The sequence below is a fragment of the Barbatula barbatula genome (assembly GCF_947034865.1).
Source record: "Barbatula barbatula genome assembly, chromosome: 25".
Classification (NCBI taxonomy): Eukaryota; Metazoa; Chordata; class Actinopteri; order Cypriniformes; family Nemacheilidae; genus Barbatula; species Barbatula barbatula.
The window spans coordinates 16,997,827-17,025,409 of record NC_136788.1 but is presented as its reverse complement, the minus strand read 5'-3'; the positions used below and the strand labels follow the sequence as shown (position 1 = coordinate 17,025,409).

The window sequence follows — 27,583 nt, the reverse complement described above, 5'->3', positions numbered from 1 at the left end:
ATAAATAAGCATTCGATCAATTTCCTTACTGTGTTCTTAGAAATCTTCATTAGACAGTGACGGACAGAAATGAGGAGTTGTATTCAGATGACCAAATGAATGAGGTCCTCCTGAGAAGCGACATCCATCTCCATCATGAGTGAGATGACCGGTGGACGGACACACAAAGCCACTGGAAAAAAGCTTTTGTGAGAGAAGACAAAACAAAACTGTGCCATCCTCTGTGCCACGTCTGTCAGTCACGCTGAAGCCACAGATACAGCGTCGTCCGCTCTCAGATTCGGTTTCAGACCAGCGCATTAAGCTGCAGATCACAATGTCAAATGATAGAGACCGCATACAGTCCTAGCGTGTCAAGAGGATTTAGTGGATGGACACACACACACACACACACAGCTGGCTTTGTGTATTCTTACAAACAGGGTAAAATAGCTCTATTTATACTATTAATATTTCTCAGACCTGATCATTTTATCATTTATTTATCATCATTTTGTCAATAGTTTGGAACATCCTACATTTAAATCATTTGTACAGATTTTGACTGAAGACAAAGCTAGTTCCCAGTAACTTACTGTAGATTTAAATTTATCTAATTTCTAGCTTTGTTCGCAGAAAAAAATTACATTAAACAACTTTAACAAATCTTTATTTTACTTTTACAGGGGAAAACGATATAATAACAGCCACATGCAAAGCATTCTGGGAACCAGAAATCCTCATCAACCTTTTTTTGTTTTTTTTCTCATTTTGTTTCCCAGAATGCTTTGCGTGAGGATGTTATTTTATCGTATATTTAATTTTGTGACTTGTTCATGTTTAATGTAAATGTATTGCCTGTAAATAACATAAATGTAAATCTACAGTAAGTTATTGGCAAACTGCTGTTTACAGTAGGCCATCTCTTTTACGGTTTATTGGCAGTCACGTGATCTATCTAGTTTGAAAAACACTGGCTAATGTAAATTAGAAATTAAACACATAAAGCTCAAATAAAATCTCATTTTTCGTCAGGCATCAAACAACATCATCATGTCATACAACGACGAAATACACTTATAAATCTTACCTGTGCTGCAGATGTATTTATCTCTTCGTCTGTAAACAAACGCCCTATTATTATTATTATTATTAATAATATGATTTATTTCGATCACTTGAGAGAGATTTGTGCAGTTTGAGTGAAGATCTGACTGACTGACTCACACACGACAGATGTGCGCTAATGCCGGGAGCGCGCGCTCGCGACTTACGTGTCTCGTACGCGAAAGTGTTCATCATACGCGTGTTTTTTCCGTATTTTAAACTATAGTTGTTGTTTCATTTGTTAAATGCTAATAACAACAAAAAACATATTTGATACGTGTGTCTGTCACTTCACTTTAAATGCTGTCCAGAGAACGTGTTCATTTATACACTCTCAACGTTACAATAAAGTCAAAGCTTTGATTAAAAGCGTCTTTAACGCTTAAACATTTTATGAATGTACAGCAAATATTTGATCATCTAATCATTCGTGGTCCGTTTGCAGCACCTCACGCTGTATTGTATTTTCCGCTTCGCGTTGCGTGCGTACGTTCGGTCTGCCGTAGTGACGCTGCAGGCTCATCCAACATGTCGGCGTCCATCTGTCACCCTGCGCTGTCCTCCATATGCAGAATAAAGTGTAATATTAACGGAATTTATCGTGTCATTTCATTCAGCGGGAGGGTGAGATCATCCTCTGTCCTCTCAACAAGCGCTGTGTCGGCAGAACGAGGTAGAGATTGTATTATGCGATTCATGTGTGCACCTCCTTACACGAGTGATGCATGTCATGGTATTTTGATGTCACTTCAAGTTTATTTTAAACGTAATGGTGCATAGTAACTCGTGTGAACTGTACGAACTAAATGCATTTTCTCTAATTATATTACTGTAATAACTTCAATGCTTTTCAAATGTTTGGTCACAGAAACTGCAGGCAAAGGTGCTCGTGTCCAGAGGAGGTCAAAGAGACCGGTGATGACACATTCATTCATTCTCACATTATAACATGTTTGTTTGTGTACATGACTTAATACATAAATAATATCATTGTCCTCCACAGGCTGGTGAACCCAGGACAGAGCGCATGAGCGTCAGCCAGGACTGGACTGCAGTTTACCCCATAGCAGCATCATTCAAACCGTCAGCAGTTCCTCTGCCTGTTCGTATGGGTTACCCGGTGAAGAGAGGAGTGCCGCCCGAAAAAAAGGGCAACCTGGAACTCCTAAAGGTGGACATTTCTGCGTTTGCCAACTCCGGTTATAAAGCATTATTGTGTTATGTTACACCAACACATTTTAACCACATGCTTTAATTTCCTTCAGATCCCAAACTTTTTACACTTAACTCCAGTAGCCATTAAACAACACTGCCAAGCCCTGAAGCGTAAGTTTAAGTTCTGAAATGCATGAAGTGATGTGAAATGTGTCACAATTGTGTCTGTTTCATGTGTTCAGAGTTCTGTACGGAGTGGCCTTCTGCCCTGGACTCTGACGATAAATGCATGAAGCTTTTCCCAATACAGACACGGAGTAAAGAATTTGTGTCAGCTGGACCGTCGCTGCGAAACCCAGATGCCAGAATAGTTACACTCAAGGTGAGTCTTGTAAAATGAGTCTTTGTTTCTTGTGCAGGTAAACGTTCACGTTCAATTGTTTACTAAAACTGCCTAGTATTTATTTTTCACTTTAACCGGTTTTTATTAACATGTAAAACACTTTAAAGTTACACGAGGACACAAGCTATAAACACAACAAATACTCACTGATGTGATTCTTTATTTGTAATCTGAAGTGTGCGATTTCTCCTAAATCACTCACCATCTGCCTGAATAGAATAAAAACTGAGATGTATTTGAGATCTTCAATAATCCCGCCGGATTAAGTCTTAAAGTGAAGGGATGAAAGCGTAGATTTATAGAGGGTCTTTGCCCCCCGCCCCACCCCTCCTCTCCTCCAATCCAGAAATGTATAAAGAACCATCAGCTCGTGTGAAAACCAACCAACCCACCCTTGAGGTTTTCCTGGAAGACACGCATGCTCACATGTTAAATTACTTGTTTTGTTTTTCATCGATCTGCTAGCTGGAGGAAGCTTAGCGATGACATCACAGGGGTTTGTCTTAGATCTCAATGGCTGATTCCGAGCAGGATTAAAGGGGTGGAATCATATAAAGTTGTTTGTGTTTTCTGAGGGTTTGTTGTTTTTAAGAATAAGATTTATTTGAACATGTCTATGTCTGGAGGAAAGCCACGTGTAAAAAGTGATTTGACCTGTTTCAGTTCAGTCAGATTTTTTTTTAGCAATTTTTCATAAAGTACCATAATTTATTACAATAGAACTTGAACTACAAATAATAATTGCCATTCAAATATCAAGCAACTAAGCAAGTCTGTTTTTTCCTCTTCATAATACCGATTCAAACCTATAAGTGATGAATTTGTATGACACGAATCATGGTTACAAATATAATGTTGTATACCACACCATTCTTCATTCTGATTGGTCGACACATATCAGGTTTGCTTAGCATTATGGTATCTATTACTTCACAGACACGTGTAAATATGCTTTTCATTCTGTCATGAGTCACATTTTAAATGAATTTTGATTTGTACAGGTGAAGCTCTCCAGTTTGAATTTGGATGATCACGCCAGAAAGAAGATGATCAAACTGTGCGGCGAGCGTTATGCCAAAGACACAGACACCCTCACCATCACCACAGACAGGTATGTTTACTAAGACAGATGTATTTTCATTTCTTCTCTAAATTAAATGTTTAATTTGGATCTCGATTGTATTTTCAGCTGCCCGCTGAGAAAGCAGAATTACGATTATGCCATGTACCTGCTCACGGTTCTTTATCACGAGTCCTGGGTGAGTCCTCATCACTCCACACGGCCTCTGTGACGTATTGACTCTGTCCTGCCAGCTGAAACAACCATTCATTACATACAAAATGTGTTTGCAAACCTGTATGTGAGTCTTTCTTCAGTGAAACTCATAAGAAGATATTTTGAGAATTGTCTCAGTGGTTTTGTGGAAGAAAATGGAGTTCAGTGTTGTTTGATTATCAACATTCTTTCAAATACCTTCTTTTGTGTTCTGCAGAAGAAAGAAACTCATACAGGTTTGAGGACAGATTTCAGCAATGTGACTGTTATCAGCTGTCTGTGGTGTTGATTGATATCATTTCCGTCCTCATGCTCTTGAATAACAGCAGAGTCTCTCTGATGTCATTCATCCAGGACATTAATTTTTCACAGGGTCTATTGTACCTCGAGTCTTATGAAAGTTTTAGCGGGGACCTGCTGAAAGAGGGGCTGTTTTCCATGAGCCAGACCCCCCGAGGGGCAACATCAAGAGGAAGGGTGACAGGGTAGATAAATAGACAGGTGACTGTGCAGTATTACTTTTCCAGTTCCTGCCTTTAGATCCCTGCGCTCATGCATCATAAACTGAGACATAAAAAACATTCCAATAATATTAAAGGTTTAAAGTAAAAAAATATTTTAACAGTAAAGTCAAAATTACAGCGATAAAGTTACAGCAATTGAGTCATCTGAAACAGTTACAGTGAATTGCTTTAGTTTCACTGTTATATGTTTTTGACCACACAAATAAATCCACATAAACATATCTTGGAACAAATTTGATTAAATGTGAAATTAAGATTGAAATATTTTGACAGCATTTTAATGCCATGTAATGCCAGATTACGAGATTCAAATCGTAATATTTTGAAAGTAGTCACAATTGTGAGAATAAAGTTGTAGCAATGCAAGCATTTACTCGTTTTGAGAGTAAAGTAAAAAATTTATCTATTAATATTCTCATAAAATAAAATAAATTAAGTAATTATAAATTGGAATATTATAAGACTTTACTCTCAGAATTTTATCTTCATATTTAAAATATCACAACTTCAATCTTGTAATCTTTTATTATTTTTACATGGCACTAAAAATGCTGTTGTAGTAATAATAATTGTAAAATGCCTATATATAAATGTAGAATATTCATACATTTTTTTGTGCAGGCGCTTTAAAATGTTTTTTAACAGCTGATAAACTCAAGAAAATGAATTTCTCCATATTTATGGGATTGTGTCAAAGAAATCTTCTCGTAAAACCAAAGCAATTTACTTTTTGACCTGATGTGACGTCTTGAATGATTGACAGCTGTCTCGCCCAATGAGCAACCTGAGAATTGAAGCGTGGCCGTTGTAAAGAATGGTTTGATTGGCAGACAGAGAGATTCCATCACATTACAACCTAATTAAACTAGTAATGAATAATTGACTTCGAATCTGTGTACAAACATCTCCATTTATACTTCAGTTCACCACCAAAGTGGAAACCTGCGATTTAATTGGCTGGAGATTAATGTGGTGATTTCTTTTGTGAATGAAGTGAGACTTGATAAAGTGATAAGTAACCTAGAGTATCGAGGGTTCACCTCATTACCACAACAGATGATGAATTAACAGGTTCTCCTGATAACACACAACTAGAACAAGAGCCGTGAAATTCATCTACTTGAACTTCTCAAAGTTGACAAATGCTGCCAACACCAATCCTTTCATTGTGTAGACGAGGACCGTCTTTAACCATAAACATGTTGATTTATTGACGTTCTTAAAGAGTAAAGCGCATGAACTTCCACATTCTCAAACTTTGTATCAGGTATCAACGGTTGCTCGTCATCAAAAAAGATGCAAGCACGGTTTCTCGTCTGCGTTATGGGACCGTGTTCTTAGATGCACTGAACGTCACTGGCCCAAAGCCACGCTGGAGTTTGTTTGCAGTTCTGCTTGGGAAGTGTAACAATGTCCGCTGGCCTTTCGCTGGCACAATGGCGACTCCAGAAGAGTTGAGACGGGGCTGCGTGACGTCGGGTTGGAGAGGGAGGGGGATGCTGAAACACAAAGCCAGTGATTGTTTGAGAGCGTGAGGGTGATCGTATCTCCTAGACCTGATTTAGCTGCCAATACAGCCAGAGGATAATCCATTCAAACTGTGTTCACATTAACCACAAGAGGTTTGGGAACAAACATGGCCTGGGTGGGTTTTTAAGAGGTTCAATATGACCCAGATGATTTTTGGTTTATTTGGGTTTTATTGTGTTTAAAAAAGGTAGTCGAGAAATAACCCAAACGTGTGTCCTATGGCATGACCTAATTAAAAAACTAACAATCACGATAAATCTCTTTTATGCTATTTTGTGTTGTAAATATAAATATTAAAGTCACCGTGAACCGGAAGTTGCGATCGTTTTTACTTCCGTGTTTTGACGCATCTTGGAGTCTGGGAGATGCCTCAAAACACGGAAGTAATAAAGGTGGGTGTGACTTTCGTCTTTCTCTGCGATTTGATTGGATGTAAACAAACAGCCGTTGTATTTTGAAATGGAACTTGCCGCCCAAGCCGTCTAACATACGTCTTCTTAGATGAATAGTCGCTACAGGACGGAAGTGCATTTTCAGATTTTAACAGAAGATTATGAGGGCACACAGATTTTGAAAAGAGAATGACCCACATTGATAAACTATTTACAATAAACGCTGCAAAAAAATTGGCATTGTCATTTTTAGTTTCACTGGGACTTTAATAGAAAAGTGAATCTTTCGATTTAGAACCTCAAACCGTTTCTTTCTAACAGTGCGATGAAATAATCATGACAGCTCTCACAAATCGCTTGAAGCCCATCAAGCATCACTCCAGACCTGAATTACACTCCTGTTCTCTCATGTTAAAGGCCAACCTCATCAATTACATTCAAAGCGTTTGATTTGCCGCTTCAGCTAAATCGAATGATTTGGGTTAACGGTCCTAATCAAATCCTCCAAACCGCCTTCATCTCCATAGAAATCAGCCGATCCATCAGTGCGTCCCTCAGAAGCACCGGAGGCGCAAGTGGTCTGAGGTGGGATGAGATGAGAGAGGTTCTGATGGGTGGGAACTGGAGGAAGACTCATTGATTGTCATTATTCTTGAACACCTGCGGCACGTACAGACCTTCATACACACAAAGACGCTTTTGTGCACCGTTACAGGCCTCCGACGGCAGGAATGGGGAAAATGTGGAGAGTTCTTATCCCTTCACGTTGTCATGCCACACTGCGCATCGAGTGGCGCATTTTTTTATGGTCTACATCATCGATATTGATGTTGTGTTTTTGTGTCCACAGAAAACGGAAGCGTGGGAAGCAGAGAAGACGCGTGCGGACACAGAGGAGTACGAGTGGGAGGACAGTCCGTCCCAGAAGAACGTTCTGGCAACTCTGGTGCGCATGCGGCCGCTCGGAGCGAGAGATGAGGAGGAGGAGGGAGGGGTCAGAGAGGAGGTGCTGGGTCAGCCGGAGGTTCAGGAGTACAGAGACACGTTGGTCAAGATGAAGAATGAGGGAGAGACCGAAGACAACGTCCAGAAATACAAAGAAGCCGTTAAGAAGCTTCTGAATATCTGAAGAACATCTGAGGAGCTTCATCATATTGAAGGCGATTTCAGCTTGTCTTAATGTTCACCTGTAAGCCATGTGTTTTGTTTCTGTGATGATGATATTATAATGTTGGTTTCAGTCATCATATGATGTTGTGGGATCTGTTCAAGTACACTGAAGAAAATAACTCGTAGAATTTACTTAATAAAATCCTTGTAAAATTTTCTGCCATAATTCAAGTACAACTTACTAACCAGAATAAAGTTAATTCTATTTAGTTTTTGTTCAGATATCACGGAAAATATTCACGGATCACTATACGAATATAAATATAGTATTGTTGTATAACATAGATGGTCAAGTGAATAGAGACTGATGTCTAATATCTGCCTCCGTCCTGCTGGGCACAAGCACCGCTCTTCTGAACAACGCTAACATCTTAAAGACCCAAACTTAAAAATAATGCCAAAGCTCTCCTAAATCTCAAAGATAAATCAACAAAAACACAAACAAGTCTTTCTTTTGACTGTAAAACACTTTAAATGACAATGAATCTCCTAATGCAGTCAGATACAAAGCATGCTGGGAACTACAGATCAACTGCCAATGTAGTAAATCAATGACAATGATTGAAAGAGTCTCAACACAAAATAATAATAAAGTAAACTTCATTTGACCCATTTAAATGGGTTTAACAATCACATTTACTGAATCATTTGTTCAATTAAAATGACTCAAACAAAAGAATTCCAATCTAAACAACCAAAATTACTAGATTTTATTCCCAAGATTTTTATGTTATTTTAACAAATTTGTTATGTCAAAAACAAGAAGATAATTACGTTAAGTTTATTTTAATGATTTCTTTTCATAAAAGCTACTAAGGCACATAATCATTTATTTCAGTGAAACAAACACAGCTTTATGCTTTCTTGCCATATTCTAGTTGAAATAAGTCCCTTAAAATCATTTACTCACCCTCATTTATTTCTTCATGAAGCAGCGAGACATGAAGCAGAACGGCTGATTTCTGTACAACACAGATTTAAACAAAACATTATGAAAGAAAGTTCTTCTCAGATCTCAAAGACATTAAGGAGTCGGACACTACGCAGGGCCTTCATTTTAAAAGTTATGTACGTGAAAACTGAATTTCAGACGTTAAAATTTCCTTTTGTTTCATGCAAGAAAAGATAAATGATTCTCTGAAATATCAAGGTCTTGTGTTATCTGTATGAGTTGAGTCGGCCTCAGAACATTAAACATCATTCAGCTGAAAGGAGGCTTTGAGTGGAGATCGGGGAAAATACTTCAGCGCTTCATTAGTTTCTACTCTGAGAAAGAAGAAACCAGACTCCACAGCGAGAGCTTCCGGACGTTTCCATTTGGATGTGGAAAGTGATGGCAGCGGTCTTACTCATCCTAAAAGCACTTAGAGACCAAACTGCTCTTTCAGAACAAAACTGAGCTTGTGAAGCGTCTCGTCCAGAATGACCGTCAGCTGATCCACATCGCTCTGATCTTCAGTCAAAGGTTTGGAGCAACTCTCAGCGGCGATTCATCTCAATAACACACTGAATCTGAACCAGCTCATTTGATGTTTTTACGAAACCTTCTGTTTTACGTATACATTCATGTATTCACTTCATAAAACAAGAGTTCTTGGTGTTCTCGAACCCTCAAAAAAAGTGCTGGCTTGTTTAAAATCATGCTCAAGGAATTGCAGACAAACCCAACTGTTGGTTTAAATTAACCTAGAAAATGTTTTTGTAATTGACCAAACTATGACTTAAAGCAACCCAACATATTGTGTGGAGTGTGTACACTTTTAAAAGATAAAGGTGCTAACTCATGACTTACTATTTTTGGCCATAAAGAACCTTGAACATCGTCAGGATATTTCTGTTGTACAAAAGGACTATAAAAAAGTAAAGAAAGCTTTTGTTTCGTTTCAAAAGCTTTGACCGACAATATGTATATTATATATGTATGTTAACGTATACTTTGATGTTAATAAACGTACAAAATAATGTAATAGAAGTGTATTTGTATATGTCCTATTTCACTTTGGACTAAATTGTCGCATATTTTAGTGTATTTTAAAGTATACATTGAGCCTAAATGAAGCTTGAGTACACAAAAAGTTGACCTCTACATTTTGGTTTGTTACGGCAACTATTCACTTATATTCTAATAGTTTACTAGTGCAATACTTGTAGGCATTTTCTCATTTATGAAACTTTGAAGTATACTAGTTCTTCTTATGCTGCAAGTATACTTGAAGAGTTCAGATGCAAAAGTCTCTTCTGTGTTTTTATCAAGCTCCTTTGTTTACATTCAGTGATTTCACTTTAAAGGGACAGTACACCCAGAAATTCTGTCATCATTTACTCACTCTCATTGTTCAAAACCTCTACACATTTCTTAGTTCTGCTAAACTCAAAGGAAGATTTTTGGACGTAACCAAACAGATCTCCAATAGTTCCCCCCAAATACAAAGTTAACTGTGTAGTCTCTATAGTCTTATTTAAGGTTTTCTATTCTATTTATTTTGGCATTACTATGGCACGGATGAGACCTGTTCTACATTCTTCAAAATATCTTCACTTGTGTTTAGCAGAACAAAGAAATGTAGTCAGGTTTGCAACAATCTGAGGTTGAGTAAATGATGAGAGAATTTTCAGTTTTGGGTGAACTGTCCCTTTAAGTAGCTAGCTTCTCTATAAGTATGCACCAAATATACTTTCCTGTCACTATAAGTATACTTAAGTGTTGCTTGATTATATTTCTAATAGTATACATTCTAGTTTTTTAGTAATAGCACACATGAATAAACCTTTGCGAAGAACGTTTTGCAGCACCTTTATTTTTAATAGTGCAGTACACTACCTTGGGAGCCTTTTAAGGCATCACGGGTGCTTCCCCAACCCGAAGGCTGTCCAAATCGTTCAGCAGCTTGAATAAAGTTTCTTCAACTAGTTTCATATATGGCACTGAATGGTGAAGCTCTATCTCAGCAGCATCTAATAAACGCGATCATGTGATCCAGCTACGAGCTCTCTCTCACGATGACGTATCTGATAAGTTTCATGGAGCCTCTCTTGCCCCTCAGGTTGGTGCGGTATCTTCCTTTCTTCCTCCTGCGTCCTCTCCACCTCAGAGCCGCAAACACAGAACAACAGCATCCCAACGTGACGCTCGCACACGTGCCCAAAACCACCAGAACCGTGTTAGCCGCCAGATGCCACACAGACGTCAAACTTCCGCCGTCGTCCGCGCTGATGTTCCGACTGCCGTAACCCTTGGTGTCGCTGGGGTACGGCTGACTGTCCGCCCCGCTGCTGGTCGTGGAATCTCTTGTCCGGTCGCGGGTGACGTTCAGGGTCACGTGTCGGGTGGATGTTGAGATCGTGGAGTTGCTGATGGTGGTGTGGATGGCGGTTGTCGTTTCTTTGGGTTGTGAAGAGGCTGGAGACGTCGTGGTTATCCGAGTCGTGGTTTGTGAAGGTGTGTTGGTTTGGAGAGCTGTCGGAGACTCAAGGGTCGTGAAGGATTTGGAAGATGAAGGTGCTTGCGGTGATGTTGTTTGTGAAGACCCTTGTCGGTCAGTTGTGGACAGCTCAGTGATGGATGGTGTGCTCTCCGAGTTTGTGTTGCTTTGAGCGTCAGTTTGTAACTCCAAAGACTGGTGTGTGGATAAAGTGCCGGACGGAGGGGACGAGTGAGCGTCAGTGGATTGGATGATGCCGGAAGGTGTCGTGGAGCTTGGCCCGGTTGTGGTGGTATAAATAATATTTTCATTGATGGTTGTATGAAGTTGCTTGGTCGTAGAGATTGTCGGTTGTGTTGTATGAGGTTGGCTGTGGGACGTCGAGTCTGTTTTGGGCAGCGAAGCGGTCAGAATAAGAGATGGAGGTTGTGTTGCACACGGTGTGAGGTGATGGTGGATGTTGTGTATTGTTGAAAGCGCTCCAGCCGTGTGTTGGGCAGTCGTGGGTTTTGTCGTGCTGGTGGAAGCGGGGCTGATGGATCGGACGGGCGGATGGTTGAAATGACGCTTGTCGGAGGTCAAAGGTTCTGAAAGGTTGAGGCGAGAGGAGGACATGTGAGGGAGAACACGCACGTTGGTTGTGAAGTGTTTCCCGAACACCAACAGATCAGGATCCACACCTGAAAAACCAATGATTAAAAGCAAGCTTTTCATATTTACAGTGTGAGTACATCTTTAACCTTTCAATAACTTTACAATGATCAATCATAATGAGTTTTTCTTTTTAATATTAGAAACTGAGTTTGGAGATATTAAAGAAGAAAGATGAAGAAAGGTTTCAGGTTCCCTGGAGGTTTAGTTTCGTACCTTTGGTCACATTATAGAGAATGACATTTCCTCTGCGATGTAGAACGCAGCTGTCAGGGTTCGAGCAGTTCAGGTGAAAGCAGTTCACATTGTCTTCAGTTGTGTTGTAGTAAAACACAGCCAGACCGCACGAGACTGTTCCATTCATTCACGAGGAAACACATCACAGTAACACATAACACATTTAGAATAAAGTTTTCCATAATTAATATTGCATATAGGAATTTATAGTCTGTTTAAAGCCACAATATGTACCTCTGGACCACTAGATGGTGCTCTTTGGAAACAACAATAAAAGGCGGAGCTAAATGACGTTATGTAGGAGAGGGGAATTATGGGACATGTGGTTTTCACCATCCAGAGGCGTATGGAGATCACCCATCATGTTCACGGATGAGGTAATGAATGAATTATATTTGATGTCATCGTAATGAATTAGCTTGAAAGAAACATTGAATGTAAAGCTACATGAGCCTGTGAATGATGTTGGACTTTATCAGTTGATTTGGTAGCGTAATGCTTCACAGTTTAACGTGTTTAAAACAGTCATACAGTCGTCGTTTATAAAGTAAACTACATTTACGCTTGTTTGTGTTTCCTTTAGTAATCGTGATCTATAATAACAGAACAACAGATGCTGTATAATCTCTTCTGCATTTGTGTGTTGCTGTAGTTTCTACAAGAGGAAACTGAGGGTCGTGAGGAGCAGCGGATATTAAGTCACTGATATGAGACAAACACAAGAGAGACAAGAGACGGGACTTTAGTTTAAATAGGAATTTCTCTGGATTTACACATTCTTGAGAACATTTGGGATCATGTAAGTACACAACTGCATGAAATATATCACACTGTGAAAGTGATTTATGGATATTTCATAACAAAATTATTCCATATTGTGGCTTTATTGTGTGTGTGTGTGTGTGCGTGCGTGCGTGTGTGTGTGTAAGTGCGTGTGTGTGTGTGCGTGTGTGTGTGTGTAAGTGCGTGTGTGTGCGTGCGTGCGTGCGTGTGTGTGTGTAAGTGCGTGTGTGTGTGTGTGTGTGTGTGTGTGTGTGTGTGTGTGTCCATGTGTGTAAGTACGTGTGTGAGTGTGTGTCAGCCTTCTGTGTTTTCACCTTTTTGTTATCAATGTTTTGCTTATAGTGAGTATGTTTTATGTACAGCTGCTTTGTAAGAATAAAAATTCTGCTTTATAAAGGAAGTTGACTTGACTTGAACTCAGTCGGCTGGTAAAGATGATGAATTATATCAAGCTATTTCTGCTTTCATCATTCAATGTTTATTTTCTTATTCACAATTTACTCATTCATTTTACATTTACTCAATAAAATGAACAGCAGCATCTAAGCCGTTATTAGAAGATGATCTGTATAATTTTATGTAATATTTTTACAGTTATATCCCCAAAAACGGTCACATCCAAATTTAGAAGAAAATGTCACTTATTTTAAATACCACAAGCAAGCGTCGCATAACGCTGGTCTGGCAAATGAATTTACATTGTTAAATATCATCTTTATGGTAGATTTACACGTTATTTCTAAAAAGAGCACAACAAAAAAAAACATTTCACTTTCATTGTTTACCATCATAAATCTTCATCTGTGATATTTCATATTATTTTAATTTTAGTGACTTGTAAAGCGCATTGAATTGTATTTAAAGGCTTTAGGCAGCTATAAAGCAGAATATTTGTCATACTGACTGAAGTTTCTTCAAGCAAACGTGAAAAGAAGCAGAAAGTGTCAAAAGGTCACTTGTCTCCATATGTTTGTGCAACATCTTTCATCATGTCAAAGTGTTTTCTTAACAATGCAGTTTTAGTGAGAATGATTGTATAAACTCACAGTTGCTTGTGGTACAGCAGCTTCTGCTGCATTCGCTCGCGGTGTCCTCGCGGTAAGTCTTTAAGATGTGAGCTCCTCTGCGCTGAGACTCCTCCACATCCACATGGACACCCGGGTACCTGCGGATCCAGCAGCTCTTATAGAACGAGGTCTGCGAGCACGTGCAGTCCGAGTAACAGATCAGACCCATAATCCACATCAGACTCCACGAGACGAGCATCGCGCGCTTACTTCGGCTTATCTGAGAGTCTCGAGACTCATCTTGCGGCGTCGAGCTCGTGTGTCGCAGGTGAGCTTCACAGGTAACAGGTGTGGGATGAGCGCGCGCGGCGAGTGCGCGCTTGGATCACGTCCCTGAAGTTTCGTCCCAAAAAAGAATGAAATTCTCCTAAAGAAAAACTTTCTAGATATGAAGGGCTGGGAAGAACTAAACACATGTAGCTTAACTTAGTGCCGTATTTAAAATACAACATTTGAGTAACTACGTTTACTTTTAAATGAGTTGTAATCAAATTACAGTTACATCCGAAAAGTATTTTACATTACCAAAGTGATTACTTGGGAAAACCATTTATTTAAACATTTACTGGATATAAACTGTAAGAGACAATTAATGTCTCTGACTCTGACAATCCGCAAAAGCATCCTAAACTACATCATGCCCATAAATTTTATACATCATTCTAATCATTTTAACAAAATAAAAGGGTTCATAGAAATTGCGTATCATGTAGAACTGTCCTGATATTCCATGTACACTAAAGAAATTGCTTGTAGAATTTACTTCTAAATTTAGTTAGAAATTATACCTTTTCTGCCATAATTCAAGTACAACTTACTAACCAGAATAAAGTTAATTCTATTTAGTTTTTGTTCAGATATCACAGAAAATATTCACGGATCACTATACGAATATAAATATAGTATTGTTGTATATCATAGATGGTCAAGTGATAGAGACTGATGTCTAATATCTGCCTCCGTCCTGCTGGGCACAAGCACCGCTCTTCTGAACAACGCTAACATCTTAAAGACCCAAACTTAAAAATAATGCCAAAGCTCTCCTAAATCTCAAAGATAAATCAACAAAAACACAAACAAGTCTTTCTTTTGACTGTAAAACACTTTAAATGACAATGAATCTCCTAATGCAGTCAGATACAAAGCATGCTGGGAACTACAGATCAACTGCCAATGTAGTAAATCAATGAAAATGATTGAAAGAGTCTCAACACAAAATAATAATAAAGTAAACTTCATTTGACCCATTTAAATGGGTTTAACAATCACATTTACTGAATCATTTGTTCAATTAAAATGACTCAAACAAAAGAATTCAAATCTTAACAACCAAAATGACTAGATTTTATTTTATGTTATTTTATCAAATATATTTTGTATATTTTAATCATTTATTTTCACATAATCATTGTTTTCAGTGAACTCCAGAAGACTGAATTTACACTGTTTGCCAGTAAATGTAGATTTTTCCTTGAATCTTAATTGTCTGTCGTCACCTGAATGATCATCGACGACTCTTTTCATGTTTTTGTTGTTTGTGAGTCTCTTGTTTAAGTATTTTGAAGGAAATTAAGCATCATAGTGCTGTTGTTAAGAATAATATACAGAAGAAAGCCAAGTCATCTGTTCAGTGTTCACTCAAAAATGAAAACTCTGTCATCGTTTACTCCCCCTCAGCTATATACATGAGAAAGATATTTGTCAGTTCTGTGACATCATAGACTACCATAGTAGGATTATGGCAGTCGATGATGTCACAGATATGAAAATTGTTAACATTCTTCCAAATATCTTTCTCTGTGTTCATCATTTATACAGGTATGAACTGACATGAGGGTGAGCAAATGATGACGGAAATTTCATTTTTGGGTTACTATCACACAAGAAGTGCGTGTGTGTGATAGGATTGAGGTAAATGATTTTAATAACATGTTTTATCAAAGTAACCATAGTCAATTCTCTTAAGGGATAATACAAAAATGCTTTTTATTTCAACTGATTTCATACACGGACATTTTTGTGTATTTTCCTGAATATATAAGATGTGGCTCTGTAAAGCATCACTGGTTCTTTGTTCTTCAGACGAGAGGTCTTGGATTCATTGAGCAGAAACTGGAGAGGATCGACTCTAGGAACCGATCCCTCGTTTCATGACTCATTTCCAGTGTTTGTGTGTGTAACAGGCGTATCTTTGGCCGAACGAGACTTGGATCAGGAAACCAAATAGCTTTCACACTCCATTCTCTAAAATACAGCCAGTCTATGAACACTGCGATTACTGGCTGGAAAATGAACAGTCTCAGCCAAGGTGACGTTTCAGCAACACGGTGGATGTTGAGTTTGCCAGACATTTGGCATCGAGAGGGTATAAACCGATCCGAGGGGAAAAGGTGGATTTGAAGTCAAAGTGTGTGGTTTGATGAGAAAAACACAACAAAATGTCACTGTGATGTAGTTCTGCGCAGACATCTGCCTGCAGAAATGAGCAGAAAAGATAGAACGCAGAGACGGGAGGGGTTAACATGGGCTGCACATCCTTACAAAAGAGTGTATACTTCTTTTAAACTCAAAAATTCAGGTCAACTTGGTAATGTACTTCTCAGAAACATGCTTAAGATGACAGAATTAGTCCCAAATCGTATTGAATTGCTACACGAGTCCACTAGTACATTAATAGTACACTTAAACTTGCTTGACTGTCTTTGGTCTCGGTCTTGTCATGGTTTCAAGACCACGACCGTGGTGATGACTCTATATTGCCGGTTCTTTGTCTGATTTATGTGTGAACGTCATTCATGTGATCGGATGTAAAGCTTCTGGCTTTAAAAGCGTTCAGCACTTGTTCCTTATTTGATTCCTCTGTTTCTTTTCTTTCTGCTGGTAAGAGAAGAATGGGAGATTGTCTTAAAGAAATCTGTCAATAAAATGAATACGCACAAAGGTCCACAATATCCGAGATGTGATTTCAATACTTGAATGAGATCTTGTTTTTTATTTGATAACATCTGATGTGAAATAGATTTTGTATAATTATTCAGTAAACCTTGAGTTAATACAGTATAAGTGACTTACGTTTTAAACACAATTAAACACAAGTTTTTGTTTGGCTGGTCACAAACAAATCTAGAACTAATCTGAACTTTTGTGCGTTTCTGAGCAACACGCAATGATTTTGCTATTGAAAGCAATTCAAACACTGAATGATTTGTTTTGTTGAAGGTCACAGACAGAATATTTCCTTTTTTTAGTTTTAGTGTTACAGTAGGTGTGTGATAAAACATGGAACATAAAACATCCTACACATATATTTCTGCATAATAAGTCACCCAAGTTACTTCTATTACTATTTTATTATGACTTTTAGTGTGTTGTGGATCTTTTGAATCATTTTGGGGGTGCTGGTCTTGGTCTCGACTCGGTCTCGGCCCCTCAAAGTCTTGGTCTTGTCTTGGTCTCGACTACAACACATAATACTGAACTGCAAATGTGCGAAATTAGGACAGCAGAGCCAAATCTTTTCTAAACCATTAAAAGTGAGGAGAATGTTTTGTTATTGACATCAAAAGATCATTCACATGCAAATGAGTTTGAGTATTAATGGACTACATGAAAAGTAAAAGAGAGAGAGAACCTGCGAGGACTTAAGTGAAAGTCTTTGTAATCTCTGTTTTGGCTGCGATGTGAATAAACTGGATCAAAAACTGATGAACAGCAGATCTCAGAGGAGCTCCGTCTCAAGCATCACTACACCAGAACCATCAACTTCATTTCATTACAGATCTTCTGCCTATAAGCTACACGCTCTTTGCTTGAACCAAAAGCTTGACGTTGATTCTATAACATTCACGCGTCTCAGGTCAGAGTTTTATTCTCTCCAGTCACATGAAGCGTTAAGAGTTTTGTTAATAATTGAATGACCTCAGTTCTCATAATGACTTCTTATATGTTTACATTGTAACCATGTCAAACATTATTTGGGCTGGTGATGTCCTTTTAGGTAGACTGGGTTCATTCAGGAAGTCCACAAAACAACACAAATAATGTACAACACACACATTTTATTCCATATGTGATATCAAACTGTTGTCTGACATGTCGGGTTTGAGGACAAAATGGAAAGTTGTACAAATACACAGTTTTATCTCCAGTATTTCCAGTAAATCGTTCACAATCATATTGCAGGTTAGACTTTTTTAAATCGAGTGGATTATGTTTTTCAACATTCAAGAATACGGCTGATAAATACAATGTGGTAAATCTACGAGAAAAACATCACTCAACATTCAGTGCTCGAGTCAGTTGTGTTTTTAGGAAGTGACCAGAACCAAGAGTCCGTTATAGTCAGATTTTCTGCTCGTCCAAGTCTTCAAACACTTTGGGCTCAAATGAACTGAAATGAACAAAAAAATGTTTTCATGCATCATCCTACTAATAAAGTAAAAATATAAAAAACATTCAACATCCAGGTGTTGTGATTCCAGAACATTCCAGTAGCGCGGACGTCTCTCCTTGTGTCTCTGAACAGCAGGACAACATCTGTCCCGCACCACCTCTGTCCACTGAAGAACCACAGACAGCCAGAGGGGAGCGCTGTTGTATCGAACATATCACCTCACAGAAGGGTCTGATCTCAGTCTTTCACCAGTCTGTAGATGTGATGTTGAGCTCCATGTTCACTAGTCGAGACTTCAAACACGTAAGCGATGCATAGTAACGTTTCTAATGTGTCTCTGTTGGTTACAACCTGAAAGAAAAGAAAGAACGTCAACCAACACCAGCGATGTCTGATTAAGTTCTTACAGTTATCCCAAAATCTGTCATCATCTATTCCCCTCATGTGAAACCTGTATGAGTCGTTCTTCGGCGAAACACAAAAGCAGATATTTTGAGAAATGTGTCAGCGGTTTTGTGTTCATATAGAAGTCAATGGAGGTCAGTGTTGAACGTTCTTCAAAATATCTGCGTAAAGTGCTCTTCAAATGTATTTTATTAAGCATCATTTAAGTATCCTAATACACGGCTTTTCAAAGTATGGGGTCTGTGTATCGACTGTCGTATTGATATTAAAGTGATATGAACTTGTTTTTCATGCGGTATTTGAGGTCTGAAAAAATACACAGCATCTTTTCTGTTATTATCAACTGTTTCTCCAGTTTTCATTTTCTGAAGATAAATGCAAATAGAAAAAATATTTGGTATCGCTTTAGATTACAGCCCGCATAATTAAACAGAATTTACAGCGTAACAATAATGTACCACAATGGTACATATCTCTAAGTAAAGGGGGAAAATGTGTAAAGTTTGGGGACGTTTTTTATACTTTAGTTTTAAAGGGTCACTATATAACGTGGTTTGCATGACCTGCTGTATGCTATACAACAATCTTAGCGGAAACATAAACTACCTCTTTGTAATCACAATGTACCTGTAAATAAACTACTGTGGACATTAATGAAGTTCGGGGTTCTTGTTTTATTATCATAGCAAACATGCAATAGGGGGAAATGATGTGTTCAGTTTTTGAGCAGGTAAAAACAGCACGAATGAATCACGCAGACTGTCTGTCAACTGTAAATTTGACTTTAGGATTCATTTTTATTTGACTGATTATAGGATTGTTGGTCACTATGAGTTCTTTTGACAAGTTTAAATGTGTAAAATGTGCAAAATCAATGTTGATCTTTTGAGAATATAATCAAGTATTTCAAGAGCGGTTTGATTTGGATGTCTATATGGCATGCAGTTCCCTCATAAATATTATATTGAACTTTCCTTACTCTATCACCTTTCACATTTTACACATTGTTCCCCTTTACCTACAGATATGTACTGTAGAGGAACATTATTGTTACGCTGTAAATCCTGTTAAAGTATGCGGCACATTACGGGCTGTAATCTAAAGCGGTGCCCAATATTTTGATTTAAAATTTTGGAGAAATCTATTGAATAATTCCCAGAATGAAACAATGAAAAATGATAATTTTACCTAAACACATACCTAGAAATGTTCAAATAAAAAAACTGAAATAATTTTGAAATCTCGTCATTTTATCCTGAAAGTATACATTAAGAAAAGAATACTAATAGCACACTTGTACAAATTATTTTTTGTAAGGGCTGATATTCATTAATATAGTGACTAATAATATAAATAATACAATATAAAATAATGTAATTTTTCATATGTTATATTCTGTGTGTTTGCGTCATTGACAGTAAATGAGTGGACGTGATGTGAATCAGATTCAGTCTGGTCTGGGGTGAGAGTGTCTATTGTCTCGGGCACGAGGGCGGCGTCCCACACACTGGACACTAGTGTTCAGGACCAGAGTTCTGTTGTCACGCACACACTGTTGCCATGACTACAGCCTCATTATATTTTCCTCAATAGTTGAGTGATAATTGACCGCTGACTATAACACATTCAACTAAATTCCCAGTAACTGCTTAAGTGAAGGAATCATTGGTTCTGTAACCTCAGCAACATCAAGACTGAGTTTTGAGCTGCATTGTTTTTCAGATTTACCTGCAGGATGGTGAAGTTCTCCAGGACGCTGTTCATCATGTATTTCTCCGGCAGATGTTTGAGTTTGTGGATGAAGTTGATCATGTATTCACACAGCGGCGAGCGGTGAATCCTGAACACATATCTGCCGTTCTCAAAGCGCGCGTACTCCGTCTGCACGACAGATTAAATGATCTCACACTGAACACGCAAAACAGAATTACAATGACATGGTATATTTGCATAGGACGATGATTCTTTCTGTCAATTTAGGGCACTAATGCAATTCAACGTGACGTTTTATCACAATCGGATGGACTTATGTCGCCCATAAGACGTTTATGGTATAAATTATTTGTGACATGAAAGGATTATGGTGTGTGAAAAGTGTCTCACCTCAACCTTTTCCACCACCTGTTTCCCGAACGAGCAGACTTTTGTAGAGGAGGTAATGATCATATTTTCAGCGCTCTCGTACTGACTCGACACGCCGTAGAAGAAACCGCTGTCGTCCTGCAGGTTGATGCTGAGGTCAGCCTGCCGAACATAAAAACAAAATGTGTGTTTTAATCCTCGGTCAGACAAAATTACCCACCCAAAGGTTCCCAAAAGAAACATTTCTTTCATAACTTTTATAGTCAGCCGAACAAAAACCAAGAGAAGGGTTGTGTCGATGTTAAGGTTTAAAGTAAGAACCTTTATAAAGCATTTATAAATGTGTTCATTATTGATTAATAAGTCATTTACAATTGCGTTATAAAACACCTTAACGAAATGTCTTCCAAATAGTGAGCAGGTGTAAGAAAAACAGTCTATATTACAAACAACATTAAGAAAATAATGAATTTGCTTTCAAGTCAAATAAATAATAAAGAAATACATTTATTAAGCATTTATAGCATGTGTCTGACAAACATGGCTCACTATTTGACAGGTATTTCGTTAGAATCCCTCTTTTTATACATGCAGTTATAACTGCTTCATTATGCATTCTAAACGACTTATTGATCATTAATAAACACATTTATAAATGCTTTATAAAGGGTACATTGATGTAAAGCGTAACCCTTTATTCTTAAGATTGCGTATATACTGTGTGATTTGCAGCAGGTGGACAAATGTGTCGAGGTGATTAGACATTTGTGAAGAATGAATATAATGAATGTTGCGCTCAACAAAACCATCAGACAAAAAAGCAACAAATGTTTCCTTTATGTCCTGACCAACATCCAAGCCAATGAGAGCGGATGCTCACATCCCACAATTCAAAGCACAGCTGACGTAAAACCCATTCCCCTTTTCCCCCTCTCCGCCTCGCGCTCCACCTTTATCTCCGAGCCTTCTTCTTTTTATTCCCTCGTTCGTCTTCGTTTCTCCTCTGAATCGACACCCTCTCGCACGCTCTCTCTGTCTCTGCGAGGGAATTCATCCAATTACAATCAAGTGGCCGGCGCGCTTGAAATCGCATTACCCCGTCCGGCAGCCTGTGTAACAATTTAGCACGCGCGCCTCAAATCCGATTCCGAGCGCACTTCAAAAGCGCGGGCCAATCCGTATGGACAGGGCCGCGAGCACCGTGCGAGACGGTGACCATTGCCGGGCTGGAAATTTAATCTAGAATGCCATAGCTTTGCAGAACACCCCAGCGGGCCTGTCAACGTCTCCATGGCGACCCGAGCCCGAGGACGCTAAAGTCAAGACCTGCACTTATGAGAAGGCTGCTGATGCGCGTGTTGTGTTTTTATAGCGACATTCTTAATGGACTTAATACATCTAATGTTTCTTTATCGCCTCCTGTGTGAGGTCCAGACACAAGAAAAGCCTCTGGCTCGGATTAAGATGCTTTTCAATGAACGATTCGAGGGTCGTGCGATTGTCAACATATCAGAATTTTTGTGCCTGTAATCAACACCATGAAACTCAATGATTTCACAGCAAAAACAAATATGCTATTGAACGCCATCTGTTATATTATAATAAGCACGTTTTGCTTTTACAACATTGATGGTGTACATTTGTACTCTTATAAATTAAGATGCTCTTTACCGAGTTGTACACTCTTTCATTTCTTTTTTAAAGCCAGTTTTTCTATAGATATGGTCATGGCGAGAATGGTGTTGATAATAAAGAATAAAACTAAACGATTTATTTTTCTGTACAAATTTGAGTCAAAGCATGTACAAATAAATGTCAGAAGGGTTCTTCACAGCAACACTTGGTGTTTAAGATAACCGTTTCTTTCTTACTTTATCTTTTGCGCAACAGGAAAGTTCTGCAGATGTTAAACTTCTTCATGAAACCATACAGGCCAAAATGTTTCTTCTATGCTTTAGCATTTTCATTTTGAACATTTTATTGCAGGCTTTTGTGGTGTAGCTTGATAACGGTTCTTTAAACTATACAAAGGCGTCTTTCAAGAACCTTTGACTTAAAACTTTCCCTGAGCAAAAATGGGCTTCAAAATGCCAGAAGAACCGTTTTTGACGGTCAAAGATTCTTACGCTCAACACCTGATGAATCTTTCTGATTCACAAACGGTTTTGTATAATGGAAAAAGGTTCTCTAGACTATAAAAAATGGGAAGATGAATGCTTCTTCAAAGGGTTCTTCTGTGGTGTTGCTGTGAAGAACCTTTTGTAACTCCTTTATTTAAAGAGTGTAAAATCAAGCAAGCTGTGTGTATATCATTACCCGACGCACACTTCAATCCTGAAGTTCATTTCACATCTACATGCAAGTGACAGCAGACGTCGAGCTCTTTCCAGTTTCGTCACGCAAAACATTGTAAGAATGACTATACTGTCTCTGTCCACACAGACTCTTGAACAATACTCAAGTCTCTCTCTGCTGGTTCTATAAATAAAGAGATGCGTGACGGTGGAACAGGTGCCCAAGCTCAGATTTCTCCAACGAAAGACCAGAGGCTGTCATTCGGCCCAGCGAGACCACTAACATCCTTCACTCCCTTCCTCTGAAACATGTCATTGAAGGGATTTACTGCTGCTAATAAACATTCTGTGTTCACCACACATCAAACACACAATCAGTTGTCGTTAGAGACGCACCGGATTTAAAACGTTTTCATATGTTTTCGGGCATTCTCTTACCCAGAATTTTACAAGGAAGAAAGCGTTGGCGGGTCCTTTCTCGAACAGCTCCTTCAGCCCGCCTTTCTTCTCCGGGAACTTGTCGTAGATTTGTCTGACGTCAACAGCCTCTAAGAACGGATCGCTGTATGTGGGGTTGTTCTGACCGATGTGTACAAACAGATGTTTGTTGACCTGCACATGAAGACGTGAGAATGATGTACGAGCAGCTTTGGTCAGAATAAACATCAAACCCTTAACTTGACTTTACATTTACGCATTTGGCGGACGCTTTTATCCAAAGCGACTTATATTGCATTATACTATACATTGTATGCGTGGTTGGGGATCGAACCACATTGCTAGCACCACGCTCCAACCACAGGAAAGCTATTACAGTCAATTACATTGACTTACAGTCTCCAGGTCCTGAGGATGCTCCAGAAAGGCGGAGAACTCCAGCATGCGGAGTTGAGAGCCGGCGATGCTGCGACCGTGCCAGGGCGGTGCGCTGGAGGACATGGACAGACCTGTAGAGCTCTCATAACCTGAACAAGACAACATTTAGTCATTATAGATCTGAAAAGGCGTCGCGTTTCATTCCATTTTGTACGTAAATGTTGAACACAACAGACCTGTTATAGGTGGAGGGCCGGAGGCCTGCATGAGGAAATTCGGTTGTGAAAATGGCTTGATGCTGTTTGGAAAAAGAATCAGGTTAATTAAATAAATAAGTTTATTGAAATACACAAATAATCGACAATAAAAATGTTTTTTTAAGTTTCAGTCATTGATTTGTCAGCCGTACAGAACGTTCACGTTTAATCTTTTGAAGGTTTCTCTGGTTTAACATCGGTGACCTTGAGACAAACGTTACAGCGGCTCAAACGTGCATTTCTGAGTGAGAAAACCTACTCTTCTGGACCGCCAGGTTGACCCGCGTGAGCTCCGTGCCAAAACTGAAAAAACAAAGAAGTGGAATGAGCTTCTCTCAAAACCACACACGACTCAGCAGCTCGTAAGCGATGGACAATTGGGTTGACTCACCCCAGCAGATGTGGGGTACGCCGGCCGCGAGAGCCCCTGCAGGGCCATCTTATTCTGAAAGGCCGTGGCTGAGAGGATCTGAGCTGAAGACATGCTGGACATGCTCTGTAGGGCTTTATCTTTGGCTGCCTGGTCCTTTCACAAGAGAACAACATGAAGAACAGATGCAGTTTTAATAGAGTTAAAGTCTCCAGAAAATTCGATCTGTTTCATTTCAATGCAACAGTAGTGAGGAAGGAACACGACAATTTCGCAAAAACTCTCACGTATCGCAAAAAAGTACGATGTGGTTTTTCAGGCAATAAAAAAAAAGGCATATTTAGCAAAACTGCAATGGAAACACTTTTTGTCACGTGGTATATAAAAAGTCGTAGTATGTTGTATGAGTGCAACGAAATAAAAAAACAGTGGCCGTGGCTTGTGTTTTCTATTGTGATCGGATTGGATGTATAAAAACAGGCGCAGCAGACTGACAGTTAAAGGGGAGGAGTTAACGGCTCTGTCCTCCCCAAGCTGTCAAACAAACGCCATCTGTGATGGATGGCCACTAGAGGGCGGAAGTGCATTTTCAGATATTGATCAAAGGTTATGAGGGCACATGAAATTTAACAAGTGAATGACCCACATCGATAAGCTATTTATAACAAACACTGCAATCTTCCATGGAAAAGTTTAAATTCTTATTTTTTATTTCAATGGGACTTTAAGTTTTCAACAAAATGATGGTGATAATGTATCAAATCATAATGATAATCGCAAAAGTGTACTTTTGTGATGTCAATCTTTGTTCGGAATTGTGTTTTGTTTCATATTTTGTGCGCCTGATATAATCTTTCCTGCCTTTGTTTTTGTTGATTTCGTGTTTTTCTTGTAATGAATTTTAAAATGGTTAAATAAAACATTAATAAAAAGAGCAGGCAAACTTAAAAAACGTAAATATAAAAAGGAATCCAAGGGGGCCTCAATATGACTTGTGTAATTGTAATGAAAAAAAGTCAAATCCACTAAATATCAACGTTTTTGTAACGTTTATTTAATAACCATAAATACATCTCTGTAGTAATGCCAATCTCTACAATATTTGACTGGGTATTTACTATGTAAAAGGTTTTGAAATAAAAAATATTAGAATATAAGCAGAAAATCTAACTAGTGCGTATCAAAGACAACAATGAACAATTGTGCGATTCCTGCGATGACAAAAAAGGATTCCCAATGCAGCACATGAACAAAAGAAATAGAGAGAGACAAACTTTAAAGTCTGCAATGTAACACAAAAAGTCTCTTGTTGAAGAAAAAAGCTTCATTAATAAAAAAAGGGTCATATTTCTCATGTCATGATACTTTCAGTCTGAAGAATTATATCATATATACGTTTATGGCGAGGTCACGGGAGCTCAAGCAACTGTTGTGTCCTTGAATCATGTCCGATCAGTGCATTCTTCAGACCAGAACTGAAATACGGGTGTGTGCGTCCCTCACGCTTCTCAGTTACACGCCCGTATTTAAAAGGCCTGTCAGTGTTAACCGTGTGACCAGCGCTGCCCTGCGACAGCTGGGCCAAGATGGCCGCCGGCCAGCGGGTGAACTATGCCATGCGATGAAAGACGGGCGGCTGCAAGGAGAAGGCCTGATATTACAGAGCCCTCGGCTAAGCTCTTACACAGCCGGAGGTCACGCGCTTTCTGAAAATAAGCGACGCGCATTTACTCCCGGATGAATGAAACGATGGACAATTTGGATCTCAGTGTGTAACGTGAACAAATGCTTTAATGGTGTTAATTTGTTAACAGGTGACGGGCTTTATGAGAGCAGCTACCTTGAATTTCACCTGGATTTCCCGCGCCTTCCGACGCGCCAGCACTTGAATGTGACTGGACACCTGTGGAAAACACAGAGAGATGTTAGACAACATGATCGAATGGTTTTAAAGACAGCCCTGCTGAAAAGAACAGAAGAAACCATTAAAGAAGTTTGCTTTTAACGGTTTTAATGGGATTTGTATTGGTTTAAATGGAGACTATAATGGTTCTACTGGTGTGTGATGGTTTCTATTGGTGGGCTGTTTGTAATGGTTTTAATGGAGAAGCTAATGGTTCATAATGGTATTTTAATGGAAACCATAAGAATTTCTGTAATGGTTTCTGTTGGGTTTCTATTGTTTTTTATTAAACAATTAAAACCACTCTAATTGGTTTCCATTCAAACAGAATCGAGAGTGTTGTATAAAAGCAACAGAAAGACATATAAAAGCTCATTTACATGTCTGACTTTCTCACATTCAATTGCAGGTGAGCAGCTTGTAAAGTGTTGGAGAGATGCTCATTGTTTATTAAAACAGCAACATTCGGCCCTCGGGTGTCACTGAGGGCTTAAGACTCTTTGACCAGTGCTGAATGACATCACGTGATATCAAATGCAGAAGGGAACACGATGTGGCCCTGCTGGTGAGGAAAGCAGTTGTTTGTGGGTCTAACGAGCGAGTTTGAGAGAGGTGATGAAGACACACAACGATACGTGATCCGCTCACGACTGGCCATAAATCTCACCGCTCAACGTGGAGACCCTCAGGGTCTTCAGAACTATCTCACTTCCAGTCGGACATCTGTGATGCTGCTCATGAATAAAAGACTGAATGTATCTGCAGGTTTACTCGCACTTCTTATGATCAATGAGTTTGCTATGAGTTATGAATTAGTTAACAATGACCAACACGTCTACAGGATTTATTCATCCTAATTAAAATGACAGATATCGTATAGACCGGGGCTGCAGCTAACTTTCAGTTTGTGTTTGGCTGGTGTCTAAAAATATAATCAATTATGCTAACGATAATTTGTATTATTGTCCTGTTGTTTGTATTTAAAGAAAAGTGATGGTTCTTCTCGGTTTCTTTTGATTGCTGTCAGAAATAATCGACAGGCACTTTATTGTTTGTGAATGCGTACCGGATGTTAACTGCAGCCCAGGAAGCCGCGCATTTCTGACATTTGTCTACCTGTTTTCTGGTCCGTGTCTTTCCGGTTCGTAGCTTGATGTATCGTGCAATTAACTCATTCCTTCCTGTAAAACAAACAAAAAACAACATAAATTAACTCTAAATTCTGCTTTTTATTTACAGACATTGTGCAGAAGATGCTTAGGCGTTACATAGGTAGCATTAAAGAGAGACAGAGAGACAGAGACAGAGACAGAGAGAGAGAGAGGAGAGAGAGAGAGAGAGAGAGAGAGAGAGAGGAGAGAGAGAGA

At 38.9% G+C, this 27,583-nt stretch overlaps 3 protein-coding genes across 3 annotated transcripts; 1 reads left to right on the top strand and 2 right to left on the bottom strand.

Annotated features, from left to right (window-relative positions):
• The first annotated feature begins 1,217 nt into the window (after window positions 1-1,217).
• Window positions 1,218-9,500, top strand: mrps35 (mitochondrial ribosomal protein S35). The gene is made up of 8 exons (XM_079449623.1): window positions 1,218-1,759; window positions 1,955-2,001; window positions 2,090-2,257; window positions 2,352-2,412; window positions 2,484-2,623; window positions 3,646-3,755; window positions 3,834-3,903; window positions 7,217-9,500. Exons 1-8 carry the CDS (start codon window positions 1,480-1,482, stop codon window positions 7,493-7,495), a joined length of 1,155 nt encoding a protein of 384 aa, XP_079305749.1. The 5' UTR covers window positions 1,218-1,479; the 3' UTR covers window positions 7,496-9,500.
• mansc4 (MANSC domain containing 4) lies at window positions 5,613-14,042 on the bottom strand. The gene is made up of 5 exons (XM_079449622.1): window positions 13,676-14,042; window positions 11,826-11,960; window positions 10,358-11,638; window positions 8,447-8,498; window positions 5,613-5,943 (listed from the first exon to the last, which is right to left on the bottom strand). Exons 1-3 carry the CDS (start codon window positions 13,893-13,895, stop codon window positions 10,518-10,520), a joined length of 1,476 nt encoding a protein of 491 aa, XP_079305748.1. The 5' UTR covers window positions 13,896-14,042; the 3' UTR covers window positions 5,613-5,943; window positions 8,447-8,498; window positions 10,358-10,517.
• Window positions 14,043-17,735: 3,693 nt separating this feature from the next.
• tead4 (TEA domain transcription factor 4) lies at window positions 17,736-27,374 on the bottom strand. The gene is made up of 10 exons (XM_079449727.1): window positions 27,333-27,374; window positions 26,154-26,216; window positions 24,335-24,469; window positions 24,203-24,246; window positions 23,923-23,984; window positions 23,705-23,835; window positions 23,309-23,482; window positions 20,598-20,738; window positions 20,223-20,375; window positions 17,736-18,440 (listed from the first exon to the last, which is right to left on the bottom strand). The coding sequence occupies exons 3-10, from the start codon at window positions 24,434-24,436 to the stop codon at window positions 18,327-18,329; spliced, it is 921 nt and encodes a 306-aa protein (XP_079305853.1). The 5' UTR covers window positions 24,437-24,469; window positions 26,154-26,216; window positions 27,333-27,374; the 3' UTR covers window positions 17,736-18,326.
• Between the last annotated feature and the right edge of the window lie 209 nt (window positions 27,375-27,583).

Bases quoted from the DNA above. Each gene is read 5' to 3' on its own strand.
- mrps35 (XM_079449623.1), top strand. From the start codon at position 1,480: ATGAATGTACAGCAAATATTTGATCATCTAATCATTCGTGGTCCGTTT. The intron at 1,760-1,954 runs GTAGAGATTGTA...GTTTGGTCACAG, and splicing joins CGCTGTGTCGGCAGAACGAG to AAACTGCAGGCAAAGGTGCT. The intron at 2,413-2,483 runs GTAAGTTTAAGT...TCATGTGTTCAG, and splicing joins ACACTGCCAAGCCCTGAAGC to AGTTCTGTACGGAGTGGCCT.
- mansc4 (XM_079449622.1), bottom strand. From the start codon at position 13,895: ATGCTCGTCTCGTGGAGTCTGATGTGGATTATGGGTCTGATCTGTTAC. The intron at 11,961-13,675 runs GTGAGTTTATAC...TGAATGGAACAG, and splicing joins CTGCTGTACCACAAGCAACT to TCTCGTGCGGTCTGGCTGTG. The intron at 11,639-11,825 runs GTACGAAACTAA...TTGGTTTTTCAG, and splicing joins TCTCTATAATGTGACCAAAG to GTGTGGATCCTGATCTGTTG.
- tead4 (XM_079449727.1), bottom strand. From the start codon at position 24,436: ATGTCCAGCATGTCTTCAGCTCAGATCCTCTCAGCCACGGCCTTTCAG. The intron at 23,483-23,704 runs GTAAGTCAATGT...CTTCATGTGCAG, and splicing joins ATCCTCAGGACCTGGAGACT to GTCAACAAACATCTGTTTGT. The intron at 20,376-20,597 runs GTGAGACACTTT...TCTGTCGTGCAG, and splicing joins AGGTGGTGGAAAAGGTTGAG to ACGGAGTACGCGCGCTTTGA.